The sequence below is a fragment of the Urocampus carinirostris genome, chromosome 13 (genome assembly GCF_059441175.1).
Source record: "Urocampus carinirostris isolate Australia breed hairy pipefish chromosome 13, RoL_Ucar_1.0, whole genome shotgun sequence".
NCBI classification, from domain to species: Eukaryota; Metazoa; Chordata; class Actinopteri; order Syngnathiformes; family Syngnathidae; genus Urocampus; species Urocampus carinirostris.
Window position 1 is genome coordinate 23,999,943 of NC_142361.1, and position 12,436 is coordinate 24,012,378.

Below are 12,436 nucleotides of genomic sequence, written 5' to 3' on the forward strand. Positions count from 1 at the left end.
GTATTGGAGTAATCCAAAAGTAATTGAAAGTAATCCAGTTAAAGTAACCCTACCCAACCCTGAGTGACGCTCCGTTTCATTTCGTGACTTTTGACATCCCCTCGTTTGACTTTCGTCGATGGAAGACTGAGAAGTGACGTCGTACTTGTCTGTTTCGGATCAGGGGACTGTGTGATTGTAACATTTGCAATTCTTTCAGACAATTTGTGACTAAGTTATACAAATAAATTTAGAGTAGAACCCTGGAACATGGAATCCCCGCCATACGAGGTTTTCACTTTGCAGTGTGGAATTTTTGACATCATACGACATCATTTTGTGTGCACTCAAACGTAGAAAATGCTAACTTTGGGGCGTTGGTTCAGCAGTTAACATATCTGTAAACCTGTACATTTTTGCAGTACAAAGTATGTTTATTATGCATTTTAAGGCGTGCACGACGTACGAGAAAATCTGTACGGAAAATGCCAATTTGTCAATTATGGGTACCATCTGGTATACACCGACTATCACGAAACGGCAAATCAATCAAGTCAAACGAGCCTCTATCTCAGGATCGTCTTTTTTCGTTGCAAACGAAGCCAGCGGTTTGATGTAGTAAAAGGAAGTCCGTCTCTTTTTAGAGAACCGGCTTTTTCGGCTTAACTCATCAAAGAGCCGGCTCTCAAACGGCTCACTTGCTTTGATGCAATATATTACGAATCAATATTGTTGTATAAAGAAGTTAAGAAAAAAAGGAAGTATAAAAAGGAGAAAATAAAAAAATACAGGTTTGTGGTTATCCCTTTATTCAGTATATTACCAACCATAATTTAATGCAGAAAATGAATTAATAATTTGAATAAGAAAATGTATTAATCTACTTAATTATATTTGCATGTATTTTTTCTTTCTACAGTGAACGTCCAAGCGACTTCATTTTTGAACGTTTTTTTATAATAAACCTCATTCATGTCGAGCAACTCAGGATCTCAAAAAAAAATGTTAATTAACAATATATAGGATATAACGAAACACATGTACAATATAACATGTTAAACTACATAAATAAACACGTTTGAAAAAAAAAATGGTGTAAGATTATTTTGTGTTTTGTAAGGGGAAATACAACAATTTGTAAGGGCATGGAGCCCTGGAGCGCGACAGGTATGAGTTGATCCAAAATGGCTGTCTGCTATTGGTCATCTTATGTAAGATGCTGATCTGCTATCGGTCTGTGTCCCATTATAATGATAATAAGGACATACTATTTTCTGAATTACAAACCACAATGGCCTTTTACTCATTCAAACTTTTTTGAGTAGGCAATACAATTTTGTCTTTTTTTGTAATGTAGTTATTCACTCTATGTATTTGTTCCCTTGTGTCACAACATGGTGAAAATGCTGATATGCTATTGGCTAAACTACCTCCCACAATGTCTTTCTCTCTCCTCGTTCAGTTTAGAATTGTATCCAACAAACTTTAATTTGTTTAGCTGTGGATATCAATACTCGCAGTGATACTAAAACAGCTAAAACATGATAACCATGGAACAGAAGCTTGTGATTGTTATTTCAATTCCTGAAATGTTTCACTGCACATATTTTTTTTCTTTTTTTACATGTTTATCCTGTAGTGTCTTGTCTAATTTCATTTTAAACCATGTTAGCTGTGTTGTTATCAATGACGATAAATGATTGTATGAGTTATTCTTTCATAACCTTTGTTATTGTAATCTTTTATAACTTTTTCATTCCTTTAGTTATATTTGTTTATACTTTTTTATAAATTCTTTCATTATGTCATATTTTGACTTATTGATCCGGTTATTATTCAACTACTAGCCAAAAATGAGCTGGTCATATCAGTTCTCAATGGAACCAATTCTTGTTTTGAAATTTTATATTCCGGCTTAACTTTGTTTCATTTTTACTCAGCCTTTCCTGTTAAAAAGTAATTGTCAGTCATTTTGACTGCGCGCTTGTAAATTCCTCACCATTGTCTTGTAGCTCATTTGTGCCCGGCATATTCTGTAGTAGAGTTTCAGTCAATGATGATCAAAAACCTCCTCTTCCATCCATTTATCAATTAAAAAAATTGAATTTCCAGATTACTATTAGCATTTCTGTATAGTTAAGTATCCCCCTGCAGTAATTTACACAGGCTGACCTATGTGGATGTGCACGCAGGAGCTGAAATATCGATCCAGATGTTTGCCGCACTCAGCAATGCAGAATGTCACATCTCATTAGGGAATATTTGCACGTCCTGCAAGCAGCCATCTGCTAGCCAACCTTGGCCTTACGCTAATATTTTAGCTAATTAGCAACAGGACTAACAACGCTCGGCAAAGTTGCTTCGCCTGCTTAATTAAAACCTGCCGAAATAGGCCAAATGGCTTCGCGCCTGGATCCTTAAGCTCCGCCCATTTCTTTTCTTGTCATGTAATTGCTGTATTTTTCCACCGGGGGGTCCGGCACGCTCCGATAAGTGAGGGCACGGATAATTTTTTTGACAGCGGCCCCTCCTTCCGACGAGCAGTGCCGTGGCGATCCGCAGCTATTGAAACATCTGACACTTTCTCCATACTTGCCTTCCTGCTAGCTAGCTAACGCCGGTGATGGACAAAGACGATCAAATGTGAGGAGAAAATGAAAGAACTACATATTAAACCCATTTTTGCCTTTCTTAACCCAAAGAACACACATTGGAAATTGTATTTTGGAAGGGAAAGAAAAGTAGCGCTGTAATGACTTAGAATTAAATGTTACCATTTACCTATTACCAATTAATATTCTAATAATGGTGTAATAATCTTGTGAGGGATGATACCATCTATATGACTGTGTTTGGTAATTTATAAGGTGCTTCTAGTATCATAGACTCAAAAATATGGATATCTATCTAATAATATGGTTATCTATCTAATAATTATCTTATCCGCTTATCTGGGTTCGTGTCAAGGGGGCAGCACCCTCATCAAGGAAGCCCAGACCTCCATAATCCCCAGCCACTTCATCCAGTTCATCGACCAGATCCCAAGGTGTTCCCAGACCAACTCAGAGATGTGGTATCTCCAGCGTGTCCCGGGTTCGTACCCAAGTCTCCTGCAGGTGGGACATGCCCGTAACACCTCCTGATGGAGGTGTCCTTACCATCCATTCATCCATCCATCCTTACCAGATGCCCGAGCCACCTCAACACTGAGTCCATCCCGGATGACCGAGCTTCTCACGCTATATTTAAAGGAGATCCCATTCACCTTAAGTTTCAACTAATTTTAGCCGCTTGTATCTGGAATCTTGTTTTTTCAGTCACAACCCAAAGTTCATGACCATAGGTGAGGGTAGGAATATAGATGGACCGGTGAATCAAGAGCTTTGCCATTCGGCTCAGCTTCTTCTTCACCACAATTGATTGGTGCAGGCTCCACTTGACAGCAGACGCTGCACCGATCCATCCGTCGATCTCCCGTTCCATTCTACCCTCGCTCGTTAAAGACCGCAAGTTATTAGAACTCCTTCACTTGGAGCAGAATCTCATCCCTGACCCGGAAAGGAAATGCCACCAAATGAGAACCATGGTCTTGGACTAAGAGGTACAGATCATCCTAACCGCTTCACACTCGGTTTGAAGTCTCTCCATTGAGAGCCGTAGATTACAGCTTGAGGAAGCCAACAGCACCACATCATCTGCAAAAAGGAAAGATGTGATGCTGAGTCCCCCAAACTGGACCCATTCAAACAATTACCGCGTCTAGAGATTATGTCCATAAAATTTATGACCGCAATCAGTGACTGAGGGCAGCATTAGCGAGTCCAACTCCCAGTGGAAACAAATTCGATTAATACTTGAAAATGAGCCAAATTATTTTATTTTATCATACTAAAGCTATTCTTCTTCTAAGGGTGATAGAAAACTCTGCAAAATAGCATTTTTAATTCACAATTCATGGATCCATAACCGCCTGGGGCATAGGGAAACCCTGATGAGGCAACTTTGGACAGCTCTCTCTACTAAGGGGCCGGTCACACAGACATTTGCGGCTGAATCACGGCCAAAATTTTGCGTTTTTTTTTCGCCCGTGGTTGCCCGCGATGGAAAATGCGCAAAATTGGCCACCCCGCTGTTCATCGGTGTATGGCCGCAAAAAAGACGCCGGCGACTGTTCTGCTTCCTCATCCCGTCATTTCTGCGTCATTTTCTCGTGTGGACCACGGGTATAAAAGCTCCCGAGCCGGTGTTGTGCCCAAATCCGACTCCTACGCAACACAACCAACCCCCCACCCCCTCGCGTGAACGCACATTCTGCTGTGATCGCTTTTGTTGTCATCCGCGTTAACAAACGCATTTTGTAGAATACGATCGCACTTTATTGTTTACATAAACGCGTTATATAGACTAGGATCTCCCAATTGTTATAATTAGCTCACTTTATTGTTTTAATAAGCGTTTTATATAGAATACGATCGCTTTTGTTGGAAGCGCAGCAGAATGCGCGTTCACGCGAGGGGGTGGGGGGGTCGGGGTGTTGCGTTTGATTACGTTCACAACAAAAACAAAGACGGAATGGTTTAAGTTGTATTAAATTCCCAATAAATGCAAGACGAAGTGGTTTTGGTTATATGTTCGCCATTACATTCCCTAAAAGTGAGATAAAACGAGGTAAAAGTGGTTTTAGTAGCGAGGGTATGCAAATCTCGGCAGGGATGCACCGGGCTGTAGAAATCATAACCGCTCAAGACACAGTCCCGTGAAGATCAAGATTTCAAGCTATGGCATCATTTTTATTGTATTATCTCGAAAAGAAATGTCAAGAAATAAAAATGGATTAAGACGAGGTCACTACGCTGACGGGGATCCATGTTCACCCCCTTGACGTCTCCAGCACAACTGACGTGTGCTTGTGTTCGGCAAATCGCGCTGTATATACGCAGAGAAAGGCGAAAGACTGTCACACGCGTAACACGCTAATTTCACGTAATAACACCACGATACAAAATTCTGGCCGTGGTTCAGCCTTGATACACTCGTGAAAGGCTGTGTACCCGCGCTCCGAAGAATTGAGCAGCGCAAAATAATTTCGCGCTGCCACCCGCGCGCGAATTTCTGACCTCGTGTTAAGCACTGCTGTATCTCCTCTGAATGGCGATCTCAATGCGTCCAATAGCGTCCGCCCCAAAGGCAGAAATTTCTGACCGTGATTCAGCCGCAAATGTCTGTGTGACCGGCCACTAAGGACGGTTCCTGGCCTGTTTTTGGGTCGTAGCAAGGTTAGCACCATTCCATTCACTAATTTTGCTGGCCCAGTTTGTTTTTGGTCTTCCTCTTTTCCTGCCCCCTTGGACTGTGCCCTGGAGAAGGATCTTAACCAGTTCTGATGATCTTGTGATGTGACCATCAATGTTCCCTCTAAGTTGTGTGTGTGCGCAATTGCACACTACCCAGAGCTTTTCCGCACACAAGAAAATCTTGCCAGCTCACAAAACTGAGGGCTCGAAATTGCTAATTAAAAAGCGAATTAAGTTAAAGTTACAGTGCATGAAGGTAAAAATATGCGGGCTCCCCTGACGCTGTGTTCTAAATGTGGTATTTTGAAGTCAATGTCGAAGTAGAACAAAGTTGAGTAAAGTCAGTAGAGTTTTTGGAGAACCGGCTTCTCACTAAAAAAAACGGCTCTTTCGGGTCCCAAACAGCTCTTCGGGTTGTTTTTGCTTCTTTAATCCCTACACGACCAAATATTATGTAAAATTGTGCACAAAATGACTTAAATGAAGTAGAAATAGAACAAAAAAAAAATACCAAAATGAAAAAGTAGTGAAAAGCTGAGAAAAAAACGAAACAAAAAGAAAAAGGGAGAAAAAAAGAGCAGGAAAAATTCACAAAAAAGGCCAGAAGAAAATAAAGAAGCAAATTAAGCAAAAAAAGGTAATAGAGAACAAAAAAGCAAGAAAAAAAGTATTAGATAGGAAAAAATAAACACAATGAGATTTAAAAAAAAAGGAATTTTTAAAAAAGGAGAAAAATACAGGGAAAAGAGGAAAATGTTTGTGTTGCATTCAAATGATTTCCAATTATATCAAGTTAATCTTGTTGCCAACATTGTACTTCCACAAAAAAATGTAATTAAATACAGTTCTGTATCGTGCAACCGACTAAATAAGCCCCCCAAAATGTTAGTATTATGTGACAAAAGATACCAGGAATAAAAGGAAATCTTGTGAAAGAATTGTAAAAACAAATGATATTTTTAGGCTCTGCAACCTTTGCAATCGTACATGAGTCAATTCATTCAAAAGTGAAAAATAATTTTGCATTGCCGGGAACACAGCAAAATGTAACGTGATGTCAAGTTTTGGACATGTTTGATAATGACTTAGTTGCCACACTTGGGGTTGCTGTTGCTCACTGTTCTTTCAAGCAATGCTCACCGACTATGTGTAAACGCTCAGACTCGTGGAAAATTAGAGGGAACATTGGTGACCCTACTGCTGCAGTTTTCGTCCGTGCACAGTTGACAACAGTTCTTCGTAGGGTCCAATGTGCCCTCTGATGGTGCTGGGCACTGTTTAGGGTTAACTAAACTAGGTTTCTGGCCCATGGTACGCATTGTAGTCCACAAGGAAGATTGAAATACTGTCAAACGCCATCTTGAAATCCACAAAAACATGATGGAAGTTTCAAGAGTGTTGTTGAAACTTCTCGCATGGGATTAAAAAACTGTTCTATGGTGCTCCTTCCCTTCCTGAAACATGCCGGTTTTTTGGCTTGGATTTTTTTCAGTGTTATCTTAACTAACAAGTTCTAAATGCTGCTCACCAGAAAACTACATTTGTATTTAGAAGCTCTTGCTGGGAAGTAGGTTTTTATTCTTCAGAGTTAAAACAAACGCCTCAAAGGAGTGGTTTGCAATGTGTATTTACTATACCACTAAAGATCTCATCACACAAATGGACTGCATTTTTATATTGCGCTATTTAAGTCACGGAAGACCTTCCAAAGCGCTTTACACTGTGCTTTACACCTAGCCATACACACACAGACTCACACACTTTGACATTTAAGTCAGGGGAACTGGGAATCGGACCTGCAACCTCTTGGTCCCAAGACGAGCGCTCTACCTCCTGAGTGGTACCACGTTGTACAACGTTGTCTTGGCTAAACCTTTTTTCCGTAATGCTTCATTCCAACATTGTCCAAAAAAGTATGAAGGTGAAATAAAACTGAATGTGTGTTCTTGTGTCATTTATATTCCTAGTGGGTAAGTGGTTCGGATTCGGCGCGCTTACTGCATTAATCCCGGTTCGATTACCGTTGCATCCAAAACTGATCGATCATTGCTTGAATACGATAATATACTACTGTAAAACCTCATGTATGAACTTTAGGTTATTTTGGGTTAAAAAAAATGCGTGTATGCACGAATACCAAACTACCCAAGGCCTGGTACCAAACCATGGCCGGGTGGCCTCAAAGGTCCTAAAATCCTTCTAAATCAAGGAAACAAAAATGGGGTCATAGTACGGTCATACCTCTTTCGCAGGATCGTCCCAGGTATCCTGTGCCAGAGCAGTCGCATACATATCGGTTCCACCCCTCCCTGCAGTTTCCGTTGTTGTGGCAGGGGGAGCTCAAACATTGTTTTGGAGGCTCTTTGGAGCAGGAAGGTTTGACCCCTGTCGCCTTCTGAATTTCAGCCAGCCTCCGAACGTCTTTGCTTTGCCCGTCGATGAAAAGATCTCGGATGCAGCCCACGTAACCGTAATTTAGCAGTGCCGTCCACACTTCGGTGGGGAAAACCAAACCCATTTTGTTCTCGGGAAGGCCCCCCAGGTACAGGTTGTCGTCCAGGTCCAGGATCTCGCTCTCACCCGGGGCTGTGTAGGCCGTTCGCAGGGTGTTGATGGAGATGGTGCCTAAGAGCGGACGTGAATATCTCAGTATATATCATGTCCACATATATTTACATTCTCTTATTGTATTTTTCTCTTTTACTTCTCAATTACAGGTCTAGCCATGTGTTCACTACCATGTTATCAATGACACTAAGACGATTCAGTTTAATGTTAATAATATAATTATATATATATATATGTGTAATTGCACTCATTTTAAGGATAACCACTTTAATTTTTAGATTTTTTTTTAAATATATTATTTTTGAATTGTTTTTTATTATTATGGTGGTCTTATGTCATTAAAAATAAATATTATCCCCCCAAAAATATATTTATATATATCTCATCTCATCTCATTAGCTGAACCGCTTATCCTCAGTAGGGTCGCGGGGGTTCTGGAGCCCATCCCAGCAATCATCGGACAGTGGGCAGGGGACACCCTGAACTGGTTGCCAGCCAATCGCAGGGCACACAGGGACAGACAACTCGCTCGCTCATTCACACCTAGGGACAATTTGGACCGGCCAATTCACCTGAAATGTATGTTTTTGGAATGTGGGAGGAAACCGGAGTGCCCGGAGGAAACCCATGCAAGCACGGGGAGAACATACAAACTCCGCACAGTAAGTCCCGTAGCTGGATTTGAACCCACACAGGAGGTTCCCAAGACCTTAGAACTGTGCCACACACGCGCTAACCACTGCGCCGCCGTGCTTATTTATATATATATATATATATATATATATATATATATATATATATATATATATATATATATATATATATATATATATATATATATATATATATATATATATATATATATATATATATATATATATATATATATATATATATATTTTACTGGATTTTTAGGCTGACGTTAACTATTATTTTAATTTGACCATATTTTTAGCTTATTCTTTTAGGAGTTTTTATCTTCTTTCTTGATTTCCTTTTATCTATTTTTTATTATTTTCAATAATATTATAAAAATCAGTTAGAATTATATATTCTCTAAACTTGACTTTTTTCTCATTTCATGTATTATCTTTTAATTTTATAACATTTTAAAATTATATTGTCCAATTGTAATTATTTATTTCCCTCCGTCTCAATTCTTTAACATTATTTTGGTACTTTTTCCTCATTTTAAGTATTACTCTTTTATTTTTAAATTATTTTAAATGATTTTTATGATTACATTTTATTTGCCTGTTACCCTTTTCTAAATACAATTTTTATTATTGTTTTGGTATTATAGTATTTCATTAGTTTCATAAAAACTCATAACTACTATTTGTCTACTTTAATTTTTGCTCATTTCGTTTATTTTTTTAAATTTACAATATTTTTCAGTTTTCAATGATTTTATTTTACCTTCCTTCTTGAAATGTATTTAATATTATTATTTTTTTTATATGTTTTTTATTAGTATTATAAAGAATGAAATTTTAACATCACTTTTTGCTCATTAAATTTTACCTTTTTATTTACATTTTTTATCATTTTATTTTAATTTCTTCCCTTTTTAAGATGTAATTCTCTTGATATTTTTATTTAAAACATTCAGGATCAAACCTTTTGTATTTTGTAATTTATTTTTTCATTTGTCATTATGTTTATTTCCAATACATATTAAAAAAGTATAATGTAGATCTATTTTACCTTGACTGTCAGGAGCATAATTTGATATAAATAATAAAAATATAAGAGCAGGATATTAAAAGTTATTATTTGATATGATGATTTTCATAAGACCTTTTTTGAGAAATTCATACTCAAAATCATTAACAGTACATATTTTATAATATAACATTAATGTAAAAATGGTAAATATTTTTTAACAAATATGAATACAATATTTATATGTATATATGTTTTAGAATTCAAATTATAAAAATCACAGTATTAACCAAATTTATTGTTAGAATTTGAATGTTCTATAAAACGTGAATGAATGAATAAAAATGAATAAATACATACATCAAATTAAAAAAATCACCATTCAAATAAACACAGAACAAACCACGTATAAATACATATATAATATATATTTGTTAAATTCTTGTGTTAAATGGAGAAAAGGTTTTTCCATAAAATCCATGAAGAAGTTCTCCTAATTGGTGTTATCAATAGAGACAGGCTCAGGACTTCCTTCATCTGGGAAGACTGATGAACGCTGAATAAAACACATTCATCACGCGCAAGCTAGCCTATTAGCAGCCTAATTCCACATACCCACAATCCTCCTCTCCGTTTTCCCCACTTTCCTCATAATAAATCTCATTTATCTTAAGGAAGCCGTCATAAAAAATACAAAAAAACGAGAAGGGGTGGATAAAAAAATCCGGCGCCCTTTCAATCATTTGATCCAGTCATAAAAAGAAAGAAACGGAAAAAATGGCAGCCATCTTTCTAAATTTGATTAACGGTCGGTATCGTTTTCCCGCCAATATAAAGCGACAACAAACGCTGGTGTGTTTCTCCTCCAAGATTTATGGCCCTCATTCAAGTTTAATTCTCGATCTGGAGAACAGTAAACAACGGCGGACATGACCGGACTGGAAAGTCCAGGCCGGGAATCGAACCGTTCGTCGATCCGTTATTCTTAATTATCTTTAATTAATGAGGTAGACCCCGGGATACACTATGAACGAAGTGAAATTGACATATAGCGAAGGGTAGAAACCTGTGTTGATGATATCTGAACCTCTGTAACCTACTATTTTTGTGTAATATATGAAACACACTAAATTTTTCTCATTTGATTTACTTTTGCTGTGACTTGAGCTGGTCGAGTGGAGTGGCGGGTGGATGCATAGGCACGGGGACAGAAACAGCGGATTAAAAATGAAACTGATCTTAAACTTACAATTTGAGTGCTGTCATGCCCTTAGAACATATATTTCAAAGGCAAGCCCTGCACTGTTTTCTACAGCCCCTGAGATCTTGATACAATTTTGTTTCATTCACCAAGAATCATTGTGTATTTTTTCCTCCACTTTTTTGCACTGTATTGTATTTACATCCAATTACATAAAAGCACTACAAAATTGCAATTATTTTATTTTATTTTTCGTCATTTTCTCCCTCTTTTGCTAAACTTTCGGCTACTGAGGGTGCCTGAATAATAACGAATTGTATTGGGGGGCAGACATAAATGTAAATTTTAGCTTTATTTCAATGGTTATCAGGTTTTTGCCTCTCCTTTTAGCATCAGTGCATGGTTTGAAATCACTATCAGTTAAACACAGTATTTAATATACAGTTTTGCATCGCCGACTCGCTAAGCCTTTACAAAGCACACAAAAGTCTGAACTCAACAAAAAAGGAGAAATGGACCATTGTGGGAGGTAATTCAATCTATCCTAATGCAGTCACACAAACGAATAGCATACCAGCATTTTATGACGTTGACGCACAAATGCAGTTAACTCTAAACTTTTGTCGTTTTTGTGGCGGCGAATTAAGTAACGGGGTGCGAAGAATTTTTTTTTAAATCACACTGTAAAGTGAAAATGACATAAGGAGGGGTTGCCGTATCCCGGGAGGTTGATAACCATCTGTCTGGAGAACATGGTAAGGAATTAAAATGCTCTAAATGATATTTAGCGTTTTAAGAAGCAGATTCCAAGATGTCTTTCAGCCAAATGGTATACATTTAATGCAATATTATTTATTTTTTCATTATTTTTATTTGTTTTTACGAAATGTTAACTTTGTTTTTTTTCCTTTTGGGATTAAAAATATTTGCATGAATTTTATCTGATTTTGTATATTTTTCCATTTGTTGCAGTACAACTTTTCAAGTCTTTCAATATTTTCATGTTTTTCTAGAAAAATATCAAAATAACACTTAAAATGAGGCAAAAACATCGGCCGTTGGGAAAAATATATATATTTTTAACGACGCCCTACTTTTATTTTCAAACAAAATAAGAAACTGATCATGAAAATCAGCAAAATGTTCTCTTTTATTGTTGTATTTAATATTTTTTTTTACCGCAATCTTTAACTGTTTCATCAAACAAGAATAAGTTATTAAATATATTGTGCTACTTCATGAGGAGATCATTAGTATGTAGTGTCATGTCCAGCATGGTCGCCGTGGTGCCCGGCTGGCCCCGCCCCCTTGGCACCGGCTGTAGCAGATTTTTAATTTGCGTGTGTGCTTCTTAAGGGCGGGTTTTAGGGATTGCCGGTTGCGGGTTCATTGCATTACTTTGCATTATTCTGTTCTGTTTGACTTGAGGAAACTTGTACTTGCCCGTGCTGAGTAAAAGCCTGTTTTGTGAGTATTCCTAGTCTGAGTTCCTGTTTGCCTGTAAGCCTGTTTTTGTTTTTGTCCCTGAGTGTTGGATGACTTTTATTTCCTTAATAAAAGTAACTGATCGTTAACGCGAATGAGTTCACCCTTCCTGCCTCCTTCCTCCGATCTGGTCCGGTCCCGTGACATGTAGAAAGAAAAAAAAATCTGCTGCCACCTACTAGTATGGATGAATGCTACAATTACTGGACTGGTCACCGGAAAAAGGAAACTTTGGCAAAAATAA

The 12,436-nt window shown here is 37.7% G+C and overlaps 1 protein-coding gene across 11 annotated transcripts in view; it reads right to left on the minus strand.

Annotated features, from left to right (window-relative positions):
• LOC148354133 (neurexin-1a-like) overlaps nucleotides 1-12,436 on the minus strand; it is a 370,466-nt gene that overhangs the window by 210,307 nt on the left and 147,723 nt on the right. For all 11 annotated transcript variants that reach the window (XM_088351405.1, XM_088351402.1, XM_088351398.1 and 8 more), the window contains one exon: nucleotides 7,515-7,898. In XM_088351405.1, the coding sequence (XP_088207531.1) occupies nucleotides 7,515-7,898 (384 nt within the window). The remainder of the gene's footprint in view (nucleotides 1-7,514; nucleotides 7,899-12,436) is intronic.